The sequence below is a fragment of the Charadrius vociferus genome, unplaced genomic scaffold (assembly GCF_000708025.1).
Source record: "Charadrius vociferus isolate BGI_N301 unplaced genomic scaffold, ASM70802v2 scaffold90, whole genome shotgun sequence".
NCBI lineage: Eukaryota > Metazoa > Chordata > Aves > Charadriiformes > Charadriidae > Charadrius > Charadrius vociferus.
The window spans coordinates 10,903,882-10,923,719 of record NW_009647222.1 but is presented as its reverse complement, the minus strand read 5'-3'; the positions used below and the strand labels follow the sequence as shown (position 1 = coordinate 10,923,719).

The 19,838-nt window shown below is 41.1% G+C and overlaps 1 protein-coding gene across 1 annotated transcript in view; it reads left to right on the top strand.

The window, feature by feature from the left end:
* The window catches only part of KIAA0930 (KIAA0930 ortholog), a 43,949-nt gene extending 33,994 nt beyond the window's left edge, over positions 1 to 9,955 (top strand). The window contains exons 7-10 of the mRNA XM_009879717.1: positions 1,887 to 2,081; positions 4,317 to 4,479; positions 6,314 to 6,469; positions 9,636 to 9,955. Coding sequence (XP_009878019.1) covers positions 1,887 to 2,081; positions 4,317 to 4,479; positions 6,314 to 6,469; positions 9,636 to 9,676 — 555 coding nt within the window. The 3' untranslated portion in view covers positions 9,677 to 9,955. The remainder of the gene's footprint in view (positions 1 to 1,886; positions 2,082 to 4,316; positions 4,480 to 6,313; positions 6,470 to 9,635) is intronic.
* Positions 9,956 to 19,838: the final 9,883 nt, after the last annotated feature.

The following is a 19,838-nucleotide window of genomic DNA, read 5'->3' as shown; positions in this document are numbered from 1 at the left end:
GCATTGTAGTCTGTCCTTTTCGGCTTTGAAAATCACCTGAAAGCTAGTGCGTTTGGCTCAGACAGCTGAGAGTATTCTGATCAGGATGTATTTCTATGGTGTTTACCAAAAAGAGTGAAGTTGATGAAGTAGCCAAGACCATGACACAGATCTGAGTAACAGAGTTCTGGGAACCCCTTAATTTTCTTCAAAGGTCATACATATTTCTAGTTACTTCAGAGAAGGCATGTTTTTTGGGGAGATTTTAAACTCCAATAACTCTCTTGCTACATATAAAACGTGTTTTTCCTTAGTTTGTTTTGTACATGTGGTATTTTCAACAGGCCACTGTAGTTTCACTGCCACAGAAGGAAGCTTGCTTTGCTTTCCTATAGAAACATGAAATGCCAGCACTTTCAGCTTCAGTTTCAGTACTTAGTGCTGAAGTCAAGTGAGTGCAAGAGCCGGTAAACTTCTCAGTTTGCTATGGAGACAGTCCAGAGGGTTAAAAACAAAAAAACCACACACACCCACAAACAAACAAAAAAACCCCAAACAAAGAAAAAACCCCAACATCCCCCCCCCAAAAAAAAAACCCACCAAAAAAAAACCCCAAACCCAAACAACAGTAAACCACCAATGCCTGCTGTGACTGCAAACTTCATTTCCCTTTCTTCCTACCGTTTTCAGGAGAGGTCCTGAATAATTTCCCTTCTCCCTGTTTTAGATGTGAGTAGTTTATACTCTTAAGGCAATTTTTTGAGAGAACATGAAACTGAAATTGTTTCTCTGTCCCACCATCATCTTATGGCCTCTCACAATCAGCAGGTGGATTATTAAAATACATGGGAATGCAAAATCACTGAAGTCAGAATAAGAAGAAAACCTTGCAGTGGAAAGACAAAATTCGACGTGGTAATGTCACCTCGTAGCCTAGGAATGTCCTGTTTGACCATGCTGCTACTTTACATTGTTTTCTTAGATGAAATAAAATCATTAGATCTTCAAATATTCAATTTCCAAAGGAAAAACTTGAAATTTGACCTTTCTTTTAACAGAACAGAAGCAAGCTCTCTATACTTCTGAAGGTTATTTGATTTCAGTTGTGTCTGTTCATTCTCAGTACAGTACAAGTTGCATTACACAATGAGCATCTTGGCCCTTTCGGGTGATAAACTGCTGAAAGCTGTGATAAACCACTTAAACTTATGGATAAGTCCTACTTGTTTCACTTGGCAAAACCTTGACTGTTTTCATATTGGTCTGTTCCTTTTTTCAGTTCTCAGTTCAGTTTTCAGTTCAGTTGTGTTAACTGGAAATTGAGCCCAGTTGTCTGTTGAGAGGGTTCAAAAGCTGTCAGGGTTTTGCGGTGAGCAATGCGATGCAGGTTAGTTGTGCATGGGGGCTGGTTCTTTATGCTTTGGGCTTGACAATATGGACACAGAAATGTCTGAACTGACTTGTCACAAAGTAGTGCCAGAGTTGTGCAGTGCGCTTTGCTAGTTTGGGGCATCTTGTGTGCGTGTCTGTTGCTTTTTGGACTTAAACAAGTGTCCCTGCACTTGTCCCTTTGTGCACGTGCCTGCTTGTGCTGTGGTGTGCCACATTGTGTGGGTCTGGATAAAAACCTTTTATTTTATCTCAGCGTGCCATGGGGTAATTCTGCTTTTTGGATAGCTGAAGGAATCGATTCTTCTCTGAGCTTCTGGTTTTGTATCTGTAAAATTGCCTCCCTTTTGGAAATCCCTTCAGACTGTAGTTTAAAATGCTGCTTAAGAATCAAGATAATGATCATTATCCACCATGTTTTTGACTTATTCCTAGATAACTGCTTTCAGAGAATATTATTCTTGTGAAACATTGAGATGATATTACATGGTTTTCTCTCCTGTCTTGATGCATTGCAGGTGAGTGTTGCAGCTAAGATGGCTCAACGAATGTCTTTTGGCTTTTATAAATATAACAACATGGAGTTTGTGCGAATGAAAGGGCCACAAGGGAAAGGACATGCAGAGATGGCAGTGAGTAGAGTTTCTACTGGTGACACTTCACCATATGGGACAGAAGAAGATTCAAATCCAGACTCCCCAGTGCATGAGAGAGTAAGTAGCAGACAGAAATACTGACTTACGGTTAAGCATTAATATGTTTTGTTCCAAAGCCAGTAGATGGACTGAAGCTGGGATTAACTCATATCACGGTTCTAAACTTAGGCTTTTCTGTGTATATTTTTGAACATACTCAGTATATGCAGATGGATTTTTAGCAGTTTCCCTTGAGCAAATACTGAATACAGAGATGACTGGATGATTCATACTTCTGGAGGAGTGTTTTGTTGAAACAACAGCGACGTTGATGCCAGGGAAAATGATGATTCTGCCTGTTTTCTATGAAAATTAATAGATTCCATTTCTGTACAAGCTGGGATTTACCTAGAAACATGGAATTCATATATTATGTAGGTTGCTTGCTAAACTTCACAGGAACTGGTACTGTTAGGAGATTTTGCCATTGATGAATGCTGCCAGTGTGAAGCCTATGTAATACTAAAGCAAAGATTATGGATCTAGATGCGGTACCACATTTATGCATATTCTTGATTTTAATGTGAGTGCAATAAAATACCAATAGAGTTAGTCCATAGATGCTGATCTGGCCCTTATTCAGTCCCAAGCTTTGTTTTCAATTAAGGCATTTTACTTAGTTAATGGGGATTAGGCAATGTGCCTTCAAAATACCTGCATAGCTGTGTCCTGACCTGGGCTGGGAAGTTCCTGCTGGATTCTAGTCTGGTTTCCTGTGTAACATAGCTAACCCGTGTAGTTTAAAGGTCTGCAGGATTGCTTCTAAAGGTCTCCGTGCAAGCTGTGTGATTTTTTTGTTTCTGGCTTCCTAAAAGGCAAAATGAACTGCTTGCACAGAGCTCATTAACTTGATGTGCTTGCTCCCTACCATAGAGATACAGCCTGGAGAAATCAGGCCTGGAGGGACTTCCTGATCTTTTGGCTCCAAGACTTTCAGTGTTAACTGGAAAATGTAAAAATACATGTGATAATGTATTATCATTGCTTTTTGCTAATGGGTTTAATGATGAATTGTTTGTTTGTGGTTTTCCCTCCAGGTGTGATATTGAAATGGCTTCAGAATTAAAAACAGAGAGAAGCACAAATTAGAGATTAAGTACACTAAAGAGAGAATCCATTGGGTGGTAGAATACTTCTGATTTTTATTTTTACTTTTTTTACATTGATGATAGAGGGATAACAGTGCTTCTGCAATGCAATAGCAACCCAGCTTGTCTGTCATCCTCACTCACATCACCTCCCTCCTTATTTGTACGGACAGATGTAAGCAATATCAGATCTCATCTCAGGAGGAGTTATGGGATTATTAAATTAGCTTTGTGAAGAAGGAAGGATGAGATAGAAGTTGTTCACCTCCATTAGCAAAGTGGTTATCCCTTTTTTTTTTTTTTTCATTTGAAATGAAACTATTAAAACACTACTTGCAAAAGCAGTACGCAAGCACTGCATTTCAATTCTTTCTGAAATAGATATGGTTGACTATAATTGTGGTTTACGCAAAAGCAACAACTGCTCTAAGGGCTGGTTGTCTCTCCAGTTTCGTCCCAAACCTGTGTTTCACCATAGACAATTATATCCCCGTTTGTCATATCCTTCTGTTGACTAACCAAATCATCAGGGGCCTCTCCGTTTGTTTTTCCTCATCCTATATTGAAATGTGATATGAAGGTAAATGTACATTGACTTCACTTTTGCGTCAGTATCTTAGGTTAAGTAATTGCCTTGTGACACTGTTTCACAGAGACACCGTGACCTTTCACAGTGATCCCACGTGGTGTTCCTCTAAGCAGAGAAACTACTACCTTGTGTTTGCCAAAGAAATGAAGATGCACAATTTTAGTATGTCCAGTACAATATGTTCTTAGCCTATTAAGTCTTCTGAATTTCAACATGCAAAAATAAGATTGTCGTTCTTGGTGCATAAATTATTAATGTGTATTTTGTTCCTTTATGACTATAATTCCTTGTTAAGTGATCAGCTGAGGAGAGAGGTTCTTCATGCCCGTGTAGCAGTTGAGAGTGATGATCTCTCAAAATATTTTCATCTTGATGAGCATCTTGAAGCTGAGATGACTGTTCAGCTGATATTTTCTGACCACTCTGATAAAACTTACAGCTAGACACCAGTCATGATTCTGACTTTTACACATGTGACTGCCTTGTGGCACATATTTAAGACTGATTACTTCTTACAACAAGCATAGAACTTTTTAAACAAAACTTTCTCTAGCATTTCTTCTATTTCCCTTTCAGGTCACTTCTTTCAGCACACCACCAACCCCAGAACGCAACAATCGCCCATCCTTTTTCTCCCCATCCCTCAAGAGAAAAGTGCCCCGAAATCGAATTGCTGAGATGAAGAAATCCCACTCGGCAAATGACAGTGAGGAGTTCTTCAGAGATGAGGATGGTGGAGGTGAGAGAAGTAATATCAGCTAAACAGACTTGTCTGGAGAGGGCACAGAGCTATGGAAAGGGATCCCATTGCTGGATTTTCCAAAAGGTTTGCAGTGTAATAAAATGTAGCGCCACAGAAAGTCAAGCATCAGTGTCACTCTGATACTGTGGTTATTCTCAGGCTTAGCATCTCTCTGAACACTGGAGACCAACAATTCCTGCATAAGTTTAAAACTTATCTATCCCTTTTATATAGGTGCATTTGAGAGAAACTTGAGAATAAGCAGGAAAGATCCTCCTGCTTTTCCAGATACCACACTTCCAGGTGTCATTCTCCCAGATATTGCAATGTAGTGGGGTAGAGCATACTCTCATGGACAGGTCCTCTGACTTCCCTGATTTGATCCAGAGTTGGTAAAAAGGCATTTACTTCAACTGGCTTTGGATCAGTTCTGAACTCTCTAAAAAGAAAACCTGATGAAGTAATTTTTGATATATATATAATGGTTTAACACAGGAACTCTTCAAAGGAACTCTTCCTTTGAAGTCTATTTACTCAATATGAAACAATCAACAAGATAAAAAACCGAGTCTGATTCAGAATATAGCGTATAAATCAAATCATATCGTAGTTTTGTTAGGCAGGAAACTCACAAGCATCCAAGTCCAAACTGCTTTTCATACGTTTAAAAACAATTCAGTAGAAAAGCCAGAAAATCTACCTATCTGTAGATATCTGTAGGAACAGCCCGTGAGGGCCCGCTTCACTTACTTTTGCTGTGTGCAAGCATGACACAACCAGAGAATTGCACTTACTCCAGCTACCGGAGTCAGGTCCTTCTGACCTGATCACCACAGTGCTCTTGGCATAGTGGCAATGTGTGGGGGGAGGGAATAGACTGCTTGGTTATGCACATTTATTGGGATAGAGGGGAAAAAAGTGCTTTTTTTTTTTTCCCCTCCCACCTTGTTAAGCATCTTGCTAGAGTAGCTGCCACTATGTAGTTTTCTTGTGCTAGGACCTCTTTGTGTGGATCATGACCCACTTTTAAACAGATGAGTTCCAGGGCTTGGATTGCTCTGGACCACAATTGTTTTGTTCACTTCAATATCTGCTTTTAGCACTGTGGGACAGGGCCAAGTTTTACAGCAGAATGGAGGGAAAACTTCAAAACACTCATAGTATATAGCATGTGCGTTCCTGGCTGTGGGAGAGACCTGCAGCTATGAAAACTGCCTCTAGCCTACAGTGGATTTGGCATCCTTTTGTTTTAAAAGCTACTTGTGGACCTCTAAACTAATTATGGGAAGAACGGTGCTGCTGAAGGGTCCCGGGTTTGGCTTGGGCCATGCCTGGAAATCTGCAGTGAACTGCCTTATTAAACGCTGACTCTCCACCTCTCTTGTAGATGTCAATTTTCTTCATAATATACAATTTTACTTCTCTTACGCTTGTGAATTTCTGCATGAATAACTACTTAATTGTAGGGATATTCTATGATTTCATATATGAGAGAAGGCTGGGTTAGGATTCTGCTTGGGCTGTGTGGTAGCAAATGCTTCGTTCCCTTTCCTGGCTGGTCTTTTAGGGGATAATGGTTTACTACTGCTGCCAGCTGCTGATGCAATTCACTGGCTTCAATGTAAATGGTGAATTCTGTGCTGGGCAAGATCTCTGAGTGGTTTAAAAAAAAAAAATAAAAAATAGCAATACTGGTGGCCTGCATGTGATTTCTCTCTAAACAATAAATAGTAGACTTTTCTTTTTTTGACTTTCAGAAGCTTTTGTTGGACCTTCCAATAAAATGCAGAAAGTATAGTCACTTTAAGCTTGCTGCCTTCTACCTTTACAGATCTGCACAATGCAACAAATCTGCGGTCACGGTCCTTGTCTGGAACAGGAAGGTCTCTGGTGGGCTCATGGCTGAAGCTGAACAGAACAGATGAAAACTTTCTACTCTATGCACACTTAACTTACATCACTTTGCCATTGCATCGAATTTTAACAGGTGAGTTTTAACGTATATTAGGCGTGAACAGAGAGTCCTTTGGTTCCCAAACAGCCTTCTGCATTGGGGGATTTTGTTATTAAGATAGAGGAACAAGTATTTCTCTGTAAGCGAATATCGCTTCGCAGACCTCACTTGCTGACTGTAGCAGCAAATCAGCGTGAACAGGTGGAATGGTGTCAACCTGTGCTCTGTCTTTGGGACAGTTTTTCTTGGTGACGTTTCAAAGAAGTTGGTAGATTGCTCTAACAAACTTCCAGAGGAACACTAGTTGCTTTGATACTGGAATTCAAACTCATGAGCGCAAGACAACTCATTGTGAGCCCATCCACTGACAGTAGTAGTTGTAGCAGAGACCTGTGGCTGCGAGCGTTACAGAAAGGCAGCTCTGGAATTTGGAGTGACCTCCTTTACCAATTTTGACCCTTAGATTTCATTTCCATATAAGTTGCTTGGACTGATCAAAGTACCCACACTGATGCCCATGAATCTTTCTTTAACTACACATAATGATGTTTGTGTGTCCTACCATGAATACTCAGAGTACCCCATGTTGTTGGTCTAGCTGTGCCAATTACTACATTGATGACAATCAGTGCTGCATTTGTTCATCTGGGCTAGAATAGCACACAATAAGTTGGGTTTTACAATCTGCCAGCAGTACTGAAGTTTTGATTTTCATCTAGATAACTCTTGTCCGCCTACAAATACAGGTGGACTAGAGAAAACAACTGGTCTGCATGAACTCTGTCCATCAGCAAGCCTGTTAGCCTTTCAGGGATACAGCCTACAGTATGAGGGTGCCCATGGGATTCTTGAGATAAGTCTGAGAAAGAAGCGGTGGTTAAGGGCTCTCTGTCTAAATGCCGTGGCAGTTTCTTTTATGTAGACATTACTAGTGTTACTATCCACTCTCTTCATTCTTCCTAAGTGACTTCCTGAAGTGCCTTCTTGTTGATCATTGTGGGCAGAAAGAAAGTTTGATCCAGCTGCAGAGCAGTAACTTAGGCAAAACTATTGCTCAACTCCAGCATCTAGAGCAGAATAAAGTTACGATCCTAGAGCAATGTAAAGCCCTATCTCTAACCCTGGAAGTTCCTTATGACTGTTACTTCCTCTAAGAACTTACTCTTTTTCCTTCTGTTCCCATCCAGCAGATGGGATGACTTCTGAATAGGTTTATCTGGATTGTGGGCTTTTGATCAGTGCTTGCTTTTTCTTGTCTGGGTCTAAAAAGGGAACACACCTGAAAACAAAAACAATATTATACAGTGATTATTTCCGGACTGTTCCTGAAAGGTAGCTAAAAGGAAAGGAGTTTGTAAATCTGTTGTTAAACAGGTTAATCTGCTGCTAAAAGAGATGAGAAGATAGTATTGATATTAATGTCATTGGTTGTATTGTACTAGTGTAATAGTAATAGCTGCAGTCTTGTCCTCATTCGCAGGCCGAGATCTCAGAGCCTGTTGCAAAAGTACACTGGCTGTTACGCTACAGAGAAGAAAATTGTAACTGATAAGGTAGAAGTGGAAATCATACTTAGCAGAGAGGTGTTTCTATGTTTGCCCTCTCACTGTATGTAAGGATTGATTTCAATTTAGAAGAAATTACAGATTCCAGTAAAAATTGATCCTCCTTAATTAAGGGTGGATTTTGAACAAACTGTGTAATTTTTCTTTATGATAATTGTATTAATAATCTTACAGCTAGTTAGCTGGCATTATCAAGCTCACTCACTCTCTCGCCACAGGCATTTTGGAGTTCACAGAAGATGTATTTTTCCTGCTGGCATTTAATACTTGCTCAAGTGGGTGGCATAAATGCCTCCATGCTCAAATATTTGCTTTGAGCTTGAACATTCTTTCTGAGACTTAATTTGTTTAACATACGGTTACAGGAGTCAGTGTATACATTGAGATGCACAGAAATAGGACATGAAATGTCTGGGCTGTAAGGCAGAATTTTAATCTGCAGTTTTGCACTACCCGTGTTTGCTTTAGCTTGGCACATCAGGTAGAGTCCGTTTCCAGTGCCTTTTTGTAATGAATGCATTTGTGCCAATCGCAGCTTTCCAGCAAACGGGAGCGTTACAAGTCGGGCAGGGTGAAGTGGGAAAGACGTTCATCTCCCTTGGGTAATTTAGGAAGCCTGTACTAAGAATTTAAAATCCCAGTGATAGCAATCAAAGTACATTTTTAAATGTCTGGAGTTTATACATATTGATAAGACTTCCTTCGCTCTGAGCCTTCTCGCCATGCTAGATAATCCCAGTTCTCTCAGCCTCTTCTCGTATGTCAGATGCTCCAATCCCTTAATCATCTTTGTGGCCCTTCACTGGACTCGCTCCACTGTGTTTCAGTCTTTGCAAGTGTGGCTAGAGCCCTCTGGAGCTGTGGATCAATTTTTACTCACGTCATCCTCTTTGTGCAGCTGTGTGTGATCAGCCTATTAATTAAGCGTGTGCTCCTTTTTCCCATGTTCGTTATTCTCTGTGTAGCCTTGAAAAGGACATAGCAGCCCAGTTTCCAGATAACTTCTACGTGCTGCCATGCCAGCATGCTGGTTTTACTGTCCACATTTGGAAAGATACCCATGATAATGACAGATATTTTACAGGTTCATATTGTCTCACACTTGGACAAAATGGAGCTGAGGAGCCAACAAAAGGAGTAGGTTTTGTGGCAGCTTCTTGAGTGCAGAAATGTAGGCTTCGGGATATGGAATGGTTGGAAGAGTTGAATTATTTGCACCCGCATCTTCAGAGCCAGAAGTCTCTTTAAGGATCTTTGGGATGGTGCATTTCTCCCTTCAAGAAAGGGAAAAGCCTTGGCATCTCCTGTAATGGCACTTCCACTTGTTTCTCTGGAAGATTACGCCAATCTGTCTGACACATGATGTTTCATCCCACTATAAATGATACTTAGTAGATTAGCTGTCATCTCTACATGATGGGGTATATTTATGGCTTACCATCTCTCAACGAGGGTGCAGCTGGGGAGGAATCAAATTGGACTTTAATAGGCAAAGTGACATACGTGACTGGCATAACAGGGGGACTTTGCTGCAGTCCACAATTGCATCTCTGGTTCTTCATGCTTTCTGGTCCTGTGGCTACTTTCAGGAGCCTCCTAAGTTTGCCATATCTCTGTTTCTCTCCTTTGCCCAGATATCCTGGAAGTGCGGCAGAAACCAATTCTGATGACATAGCAGAGAGCGGGCACTGCCTTGGAGCCTTGTTGCCAAGTGCCTAACCACAGCGGTTTTCTGTGCTAACACTACCATCTAGTGTCAGGAACATAAACCTCCGCAGGAAAAAGGGAAGTCCAAGAATACCAGCCGATCAAAAGTGCCTCTTTCTTCCTTCCTCTGCTGTCATACACCGTATGCACACTTGCAGTACATCGCTTGAGTGTTTCTGACTGGAAAAGGACATTCAGCAAGAAAAAACGAGAAGGGGCTGTGTTTAAAACAAGTCAGCGCTTTATGGACAGTTTGTTACTGTGTTTACTTTATAACTAAGAAACCAACAATATGTACAGAATGTGTTAAACTTTATATTCTTTGAGAGAAACAACCTGAGAATTTCATAATGATGTACTAATGAACGTCGTTCCATAGACTCTTGCCCGTACACTCTCCTTGTCGGTTTGGCTTAATGTGTGTGTGAGCGCACGCGTGTGTGTGTGGGGATTGAAGGGAGGAGAGAATAACTTCCTCCTGAGGGACGAAAAGGAAAAAGATGCTACAAAGATACATCACCGTTTTGATACGTGCAGTGCATCAGGCCAGAGCTTAAAAGAGGCTGAAAATGTTCCCATTTGTTCATGTGTCAATTTTAGGACAGGTGAACTCTGCTTACAGATTTCCGTATCTACCAAAGAACAGCAACATTTTCATCCTCAAGAACTGGCTAAGAAAATAAGCCAGTGAAAAGAAGGCTAAAATGTGCTGCTATAGTAAAGCCGAGGTTCATATCCACTACTAATGCTGCTTATCTCTCTGTTAGCTGAGTTGATACAAGTTTAAGTCTAAAGTGGAAAAACAGGAGGCCGTAATTGGACTCCAAAACCTAAAAACCTTATCAATAACCAACATCCTCCTGCATGCACTGGACTTCAGAGTACGTAGAGTCATCCTTGCGGTAGCGTTTGTAGCCAGGGAGGACATGAGAGCTGACTAATGGCTGGGCAGTTTGCCCAGGTTCTTCATCTCCTGGTGGTGTTTCGCTGTACTGTTACATGCTGAAGCACAGAGAGTTTTCCTGAAAGACAAAAGACTGAAACGTAATTCTGCTCTGAAAAGTGACTAAAAATAGCATAGTGGGAGGTCTGAAAATAGTGTGTCAGGAGCTCTCAGGAAAAAAGCCTTATGTTTACAGGTAAAATGCAGCTTTCTCTAAATAGCAAAACTCTGCTGTCCTTGACATTTGAAAGCTAAATGCTTGAATACCAAGATTACTGCAGTCTGGTTCACTGTTTTGATATGGGACCCAATCAATACTTCAGTTTATTTACGACTGCATAACTGGCACAGCAAAGGGTGAGGTAGCATGTCACTTTGGGCATGTGATACTCCACTATATGTACAAATAGAGAGCAAAGATGCCATTTTTGTCACTTTTCAGACTCTGAGCACCTAAACTTATGCTGTTGCCACAGTTGCCCCAAATGGCATGTGCTCCGAGCCTGGACTTTTGTCTCCCTCCTACCCAGCCTTTCCCCAAGTGCTTTGTTGTTATTCTCTCAATAGCATCTGATGACTTCACCTCTGAAATAGGACTTTCTGCTTTTTTTCCTCAGGCCAGGTTCCATGGGAATAGCTCCACTTCAGCATAAAGGTAGACTAACTTTATCATTCAGCCCAGCATGGTGAATCCAGCATGGTAAGGAGGTCTTTTTTCATTTGAGGCTATGCCTGGAAGCGGTCACCTTAGTGTAGAGTAGTGACATTTCTAACACCGGCAGCATGACTGCATGACAGGGACGGCTGACCAGATTTTAGTTCGCTTCAAATGTGTTGCAGCAGCATTAGAAAAAAAAGTTCACTTTGTCATTACCAGCACAGCCACTTTTCACCTTGCAGCCTTTGAACTTTGCTCTGTGGGAGTGTGCACTTGTGCGTGTGTGTGTGCAAGGGTGTTCACGCAGTCTAACCTGAGGCACGTAACTTGGGTGCCGAGGCTTCCTTCCTGAGCTGGGGGGGAGGGGGAGTCCTAAATCAGCAGCTGAAGTGCGCTCTCAAGGAACTTGCTAGGCAGCCTAGGTAGCTTACCTGAGGTCCCGAGGCAGTGTGCCTAATGTCAGCCGGTACAAATATGCTGTCCATGCCCAGAATTAAACCACTCTTCATCTAGACCAGTCCTACTCTGAGGCCTCTGAAGATGCTCCTTATTCTACACTTTCATACTGCTGAGCTGGGCAAGTCAGGGCTCAATTTTCCTTTAAATATTCATTGGGGAGGGAAGGGAGAGACGGTTAATATTTGTACTACTAGTGACAATTGATACCTTTCAGTCAAACAGCCAGAGGAATAACACATGTGAAAAGGTAACGTATCCAGATTGGAACCCTAGTGGTAGGTGCCTGAATACTGCTCAGTCAACAGTAATTTGTAGCATTTTTTCGTATCGTGTATTATGTTTAGGTAGATTAATTTCACGTGGTCTGAAAGACTGAGCAAATCTTGCTGTGTAAGATTTCAGAGCAAATGAAGAATGATTCTAAACAAGTACATTTAGTATAAAGACAGTGTTACAGAAAGTACAGTTCAGATCCCACATCTATTATGCAGGAACTATCATCTGCTTTGTTACCCGTACGTGGGTGGATTTTGATGTCCAGTTTTTGAAGGGTTGCAATGGACGTGACCTGAAAAAGTCAATTGTTTTGTTGTATCCTGCTAGTGGATATGCTATAGGTACGTTGAAGACTCACCCTTTTTAGTAGAAAAGGGCTACAGGTATGCCCAGATGGACATCCATAGAAAATAGACATTAAAAAAGTCTACTGAATGTCATTAGTGCTTTTCGGAAAGAAGTAGATGTGCCAGATTCTCAGTTATTCCTTCTCTAAACAACTGACGTACGCTTCTTATGTATAGCCCCTGGTTCCTCCTTTCTGTTATCAGGTGGAGAAAACAAATTTGCATTTTGTTTTGCTTTTAAACAAACCCTTAAAATCATAATTTATTGTCCTTTTATAGACAGATTGACAGGGAAGATGATCAAGGTGGCACAGCTGGGCCCTTCACATGCTATTGCACTATACCAAAAAAACAAAGGGAATGTTAATAGGAACCTCTCACCCTTTTAATTTGGAGGGCTTTTTAATTCTGTAGGTCCTAAGCAGTAAACTGTTTTGAGCCTCTGTTGGCTATTTAAATAATTGCTGAGGAATGAACTGTCGTGTCCTAAATGCCATAAAGGCTGTATGGCTGTCAGTGTCTTAACTGTTGGAGCACAGTGTTAACAGTTTTCATTTGTTAACAGTTATGTTCATGCTTGAGAAAGCAACACAGTTAACAAATTTGGGAAGCTTTGCAGAACAGCTTTATTTATTTGCAGAATCCCGCCATACCTCATTACTCAGTTAACTTCTTCCATCCTTCCGCCCATTCACTCCCTCTGGAGATTGAGATTTACCACTTGAACTGTCCATAGATGATTTATATTGATAGATGTCAAATGCAAGGATGTAAACCTGTAAAACAGGTTTTTCACTGCTGTCAGTTTAACAAGTAAAAAGCCTTTGTTTTTTAAGAAAGCTCTTAAATCGATTATTTTGTACTAGCAGATTATTGCTCTGCCTTAGAAACCACCGCGTGTGTGAAATCACGTTCTCTTATCGCCAGCCAGCACAGGGTGGGTTCCAGGTCTCCTTGTAAAAAAGAAGCCATTTTCAGAAATGCCACAAATCTTTCAGCTGTCTTGGCTAATCCAGTGTGTGTAGGTTCATGTTCCTTCTCTTTTTATTCTCTTGGTCCTCATTGTTTACAAGGCTCGAGCATGTTGGGCTCTGGATAGCTGTTACTCAGTTTTCCATTTTTGGGCACGGTGTGCTTTCCTGAAAAACGAATTGCTTGCACGAGTGACTTATCCCAGTAAAATGCTTTTCCCAAAGTATATTTTTACACCAAGTTTTAATTTAAACAGTGAAGTCCTTGTCTCTGCAGACAGATTTCTTCTGGCAGGCCCTCGTGTACAGAATCCCATCTGGTCACTGAGGTTCTGTATGGATGTGAAGTCCACATAAATAGTCTACGCTTTTAGGCTATTGACCTGATTCTTGCCAATCACTAATTTTTCCCTTTCCAGATGATTGCTTGTCCTGTATTTTGTAGTCTCCAGCTTCCCCGTATTAAAGACAGATATAAGATAAAATCTTCAGAAGTGCCTAAGCCCTGTTGTTATCCAGTGGGGTTTAAGAACAAATTTTTATTTAGGAAATTAATAACGTAGTCTTAAATTCTGTGTTGTGTGTAGCAGTGTCAAGAAACGACAAGTTTATAGTTCTCAGAAGAACTGGCTGTCTTCTACAGACTCGCCCTTTGTGTTTGAAAGACTCGCATGGTTTCCAAAGGTCATGGCAGAAAGCTCTGGAAAATGGATTTCTTGTGATCACAGCAGTCAGATATCTGTGAATGCCTTATCTTGTTTTGTGAGGTATGACTGAAAGTGCGTGGCGCTGGTGTGTAGAAATTCTGTGTCAAAAATAGGTGCGGTAGAATCCAGTTAAAGGCATTGTGAAATAAGTAGCTTTTACACCAAACCTTAAACGAAAGAGTATTTTACACCAGAATGTAGCTATTTGGATGCTTTGTCAAGATAATACAAGGCTGCAAGCAGGTTACAATGTTGAACGTTCTCTGTGTAAATATATAAATATTCTCAGCCTAATTTTATCAAACTTAACACATGTTGCATGGTTTGGGTTTTTTTGCCTCATTGGTCATCAGTGTTGATGGGTTGAATAAAAGATGATGGGTTGAAAATCATGCTGGCGCAGTACCGAGCCCTTTGAACAAAGAGCAAGGAGAACCTTTGTGCACCAAAAATGGAGTTGACTTTGCGAATGGCAGCAGTGCAGAAGGTGTTGGACCCTGCAGCCAATAAACAGACCTCTTAAATGACCATTAATTCTGTTAATAGTGTTTTCTCTCTACTGTGCCTAGTGGTGTTTGAGTTTCAACATATTCCTTATGGGTGGCAAGCATAAATGGCGGAATAACGCTCTGTGGCACTCATGGTAAGCATTGCCACATAGACACTCGTGAGACAAAGTAACCTTTTTACTCTTCGTTCTTATTCCACTTTGAGCGAAGCCCAACTTCTGACTCTGCTTGCTGAATCTTTCAATGATGAGCCTGTGACAACTTGACATTGTGTAAGGGGCAAGAAGGTAAGAGTCAGTGTACTCCTGAATTTGTTTAAAAGGCTTTTTGTTTTTTCCTTTAGGTGTTAGTATTAAAAAAAACCCAAACAACCAACCAAACAACAAAACACAAAAAAAAACCAACCAGCCCTCCTAAACTGATCTGTGTTTTGTTTTAAACTTAATTATGTAGTCCTTAACATTTAGGTTTGTGCAATGTATAATATTGAGAGACTGATGGCTGTAATGGTTTCTTCCTGATAAATTCAGGAAAAACTTCAATATGGGTTTGTGGAATGTTGTAAAAATGAAATTGCCCTTTAGTTCTTAAGTGTTTATACTGCCTTAAATTGTGCATACCAATATTGAATCGGTTTTGGTTTAATGACCTGCAAGACACTGCATCCTCCCTCTCCACCTGATTTTCATGACTAACATTTCACAGTAGGCTTCTTCGGGGGATTTTTCTTTCCAAATTAGTTAAAATGAAACACTCATTGAACAAATGTTATCAAGTATAGATAAGAGGTGACTTGCTGACGATGCCATTTCAAAGAATCCCAGTCCAGGACTGTTTTATGAACTCAGGCTGTTAATTTCGGAGAGTTAGAAGAGGCTGAACTGAAAAGTAAAATTACTAAAAAGAAAGTTAGTTCTGTTTTACCTCAAACCAGGACATGTGTGGTGTAACATCTCTGCTAAGCCATGCATGATAGCTTGGAGACGTGTGGTATGTTAGACAAAATTAAAAAACGGAGCTTAGGAAGCAGAACAGAGTGTTTTAGTTCTTTATATGGGTATTTGAGCAGATTGTTGGCAGTGTTGTTCTGTGCGTGCACATGCAACTGGACAGGAATCTTAACTGGTTGGGAAATACTAAAATATGGCTTAGAAACAAACAGTGTGATTTTCCTTGAATGCTTTAAATTGAAAGCTTTTGAAAGCAGCTACAGTGGAGGAAGTATTATTTAAAACAGACCAAAAGGCAAAGAGCAGCAGAAGCTTACAAATCATGGTCGTAAACCTCACCTGTTTAGTTAGTCTTTCAACATGAGTTAGCGACAGGAAGAGATGTGCTTGTTTTGGTTTTGCTTTTTAATCCAAATGCTGGGGGGACAGAAGACTGCCCTGTACATCTTTGAAAGGCTTTAATGAATTAATTTCATAAATATGCTAAAAGAAAAATACCATTTTAACCGTGTGGCAGTATATCTTGTTCAATAGAATCCCTGCTTTGCGGAACCAAGTTAACTCGTGTCCTTTCCTCCTGGAGTGTTGTGTGTCTTGCTTCTCCTCATCTGGAGAGATGCTCCCAAGGAATACTGTAGTATTGTTTCACACACAAGTTTATCGTCGAGGTCTGATTTTACAAAGTAAAATCACACTTTGGAGATATAAGAAAAAATATGCATCTTTGCTAGCAAATAGTTACTTGTGTACTCCTGTCAGAAATTTTGTTCCTGAAACATGTAATTAAAAGTTTGCAGAAAGCAAAGGAATAAAATGCAGGAAGGCTGTGGGTCTGATTTTCCGTTAACGTAAGAATCTGGGAGTAGCAGATGCTACTCAGTAAAGAAAACATATGAAAATACATAAAGGAACATACTAGTTAATTAAAGTTCTGTTCCCAGCTTGGTTCCTCACAGGGATGAGGATGGGATCTAGTGATCTCATCATGGGAAATAAGTCATTTATGATTGGTTAAGCCAGAAAACTCTTCCCCAAGTCAAGCTAGTTGGCTTTTCCTAGTAGGGTTAATGTTGATTGAGATGGTGGTGTGAAAACCAAGGTAGGTGATCCATTTTCTTGTTCAGACAAGACAGAAACGTTGGTGTGCACAAATTGGATTTACTTATGTGTGAGGAGCGTGGACTTCTTCCCTCTACTGCACTTCCACTGCGGAAGATAAAATTGGCCAGCCATTGTACCTGCATGCAATGTATACTCTATGGCACCTACACAAAAAGAATGATCTTTTGGCAAAACATCCTTGTCTCAGAGCATAGGATGAATGTGAAGGGTGAGAGAGCGTGAGGGAGGCATCCTATTAAGTAAGGCAGACTGGGGCAGCCGCTGCCTGTGGAGGTGTGAGCACGCTGCTGAAGATGCAGAACTTCAGGCAATAACGTAACTGTGTTAATAATAAGTACGCAAGCAGTTAACTTGCATGGTACTGAGTTCACTTCAAAGAAATTGGTTAAAGGGAGGTGGGAATAGAGTTGCAAAACCCTATTGAAATGAATGGAACTGGCTGATAATTTTCAACAAGACCAAGTCACTGTGCACAGATCAGTGGAGACCAACTACATTTAAAAAAAGCTTTGTCTCAAAGCGTTAGTTCCAGCTGCTTTAATGTTTCCCCTGTTACCCATTTATGCCAACATTCCGTTGATTCTGGTGATTCATAACTTAGTATTTCAAGTATTTCACAATATGTGATTACTCAACCCATGCTCTTCTGCCTTCCATCTCCCCGCGACATAAAAGGGTGTTTACGTTTATGGTTCTGCTTTTCCTGTTGGAGCAATATTGCTGGGGAAATCCAGCAAAAGCAGCTTACTAGACTACAGGGCTCTTCAAAGTCTCATACTCAACCTTTAATTCAGATGCAACCACTGTGTTCATCTAAACCCTATGTCACTTAGGGAATGCCTTAAGCCAGCACCAAGCCTAGAGGCATTCCTTTGCTCCTGAAGGACAAGAAGGTTGGCAGAACCCACACTTCTGTCCCTGCTCGTTGCTGTGAGTGTCAGACTAGGTTTTGCTTTGAAAATGAGAATGATAGATGTAGCATCAAGGAGCAAGAAGAGCTATTATTCAGGTTTCCTTCTCAGCAAGAATTCTGAATTACATTCTCCCTGGTAAGTACCTCCATGGTTAACCTGCCCATAAGGAGAAGATCAGCATAGGCGATTGTTCACGGTAGTCATTTCTGACTTCATTGTAAAGGTAAGGAAACACTTACTTCGAGCACCGCCAAAGTAATTTAATTTGGTGTATGATCTGCTGTTTTCTCTTCAGTGATAGGAGTTTGCTTTTTACAATGGAGAAACCACCAACAAGTTTTCCCTGGAATTGCAATCAACAGAATTACCATTTGCAGGTAAGAAGAATGCCCCGAGTGCCCACCAGTTCAGGTAGGGCTCCAAAACTAGCATTGACTATGATTTAGTCAAAAAATTTTGTACTGTATTATGTCATCTATGCAGGGACACCTCCCACTAGACCAGGATGCCCAAGGCCACGTCCAGCCTGGCCTTGAACACCTCCAGGGATGGGGCCTCAACAACCTCTCTGGGCAACCTGTGCCAGTGCCTCACCCCCTTAAAGTGAAAAACTTCTTCCTAATGTTTAATCTAAACCTGCCCTCTTCCAGTTTATATCTTCCCCCTCGTCCTATCACTACATGCCCTAGTAAAATGTCCTTCCCCAGCTCTCCTGTAGGCCCCCTTTAGGTACTGGAAGGCCGCAATAAGATCTCCCCAGAGCCTTCTCTTCTCCAGGCTGAACAGCCCCAACTCTCTCAGCCTCTCCTCACAGGAGAGGTGCTCCAGCCCTCTTGGGCAACCTGGTCTAGTGGGAAGTGTCCCTGCCTATGGCAGGGGGGTTGGAACTCGATGATCTTCAAGGTCCTTTCCAACCTAAACCATTCTATGATTCTATATAAGATAGTATACCAAAGTCAGAGACTTTTTACTCCGTGGTACTGCCTGAGCAGGCAAATCCTGTTCGTGTCTTTGAAGCCCCTGCAGGCTTCCAGAGATGATCCATTTCTGCACTACCTCTCAGTAATGGTTATGATGGTTCTAATACCCACTAAACAGATGATTATGAATATTTATTTTTATTACAATACTTATTCAGGATGCCTAGGTGCAAATAAGAATTTCTAAATGAGTATGATGCCTTAAAAAAAAAAATGAGCCGTATGCTACCCTAACAGAAGCTTGGGTAAGTACATCGATGACTACTTCAATGTGAATTCTTTTTCTACCTCTTTGCCCATCTTGTGCAGCCTTTGGTTCCTGTGTGCCGCTGTCGCTCCTCCTGTGTTTCATACAGGTCGGTCAACCACAGGTGCTCACGCAGTCACATACTGTAACTCATGCACTAGTGCAGAGGTTTGTAATCCAGCCATCACTTGCTGAATATCCAAAGTTTGTTGCTCTTCTCCACCTAAACTTTGGTTGTCTCAGTCTTGCGACGTATCTACGAAGCAAGTATTTTGCCAAAGCAAGCTGTTTACCACACTTTGAGTCTGAACTCATTCACCGCTTCGAATGTCATGTCGTATGTAGGGCTACATTATTCAAAATGGCTTGGCTGGCTCTTGCTCTTTATTTGGCTTTCAGTTTTGTCTTTAGCAGGAGATCGATGGCAGTGGGTAACCTGTCTGTCCATGCATCATTTGGATCATGGTTGAAGCTTACCTGTCACTTTCACTATTTTTCCAGCCGTTGACATGTATGTAGCCTTTAGCTTGTATGTTATGTACATTTCAGATGAATCAGTTCTGACTTCTGTCTGACTCGGTTGCTGTGAGGGGCATTTTCCTGCTGGATTAGGAAAGAGGCTGATTTTGCTGAATGCAGATTGTTGTTGGAGTGTTGCATTTTCTTAGTCTGGATGTTCAGGACTTCCTGTGTTCTGCGCTGTTACTTTTGCCCCTTCCTGTTGTGCAAGTGGTAAAAACTTTGTTGATTAGCAGAGGATTAAGCGTTAGACATCCTACATTGCCCCAGCCTGAAATGAGTAATAAGCTTGTTTCTGCTCTTGAGAACTGTTAACTTTGCTTTACTTTGCTTTCTTGTCTTTATGGCTGCTGAAAGCTAAGGAGACTCTGTGAGCAGAGCTGGCTGCATTTTTAAGAAGGAAGGAAGAGACGTCCAAAATGTGGAATAATGCCAACATCCCAAGTAGATGAAGTTGGGGTTTGGTGGTGGGTTTTTGGTTTGGTTTGTTTTGGGGTGTTTTTTTTTTTTTGGGAGGGGGGGTGGGGG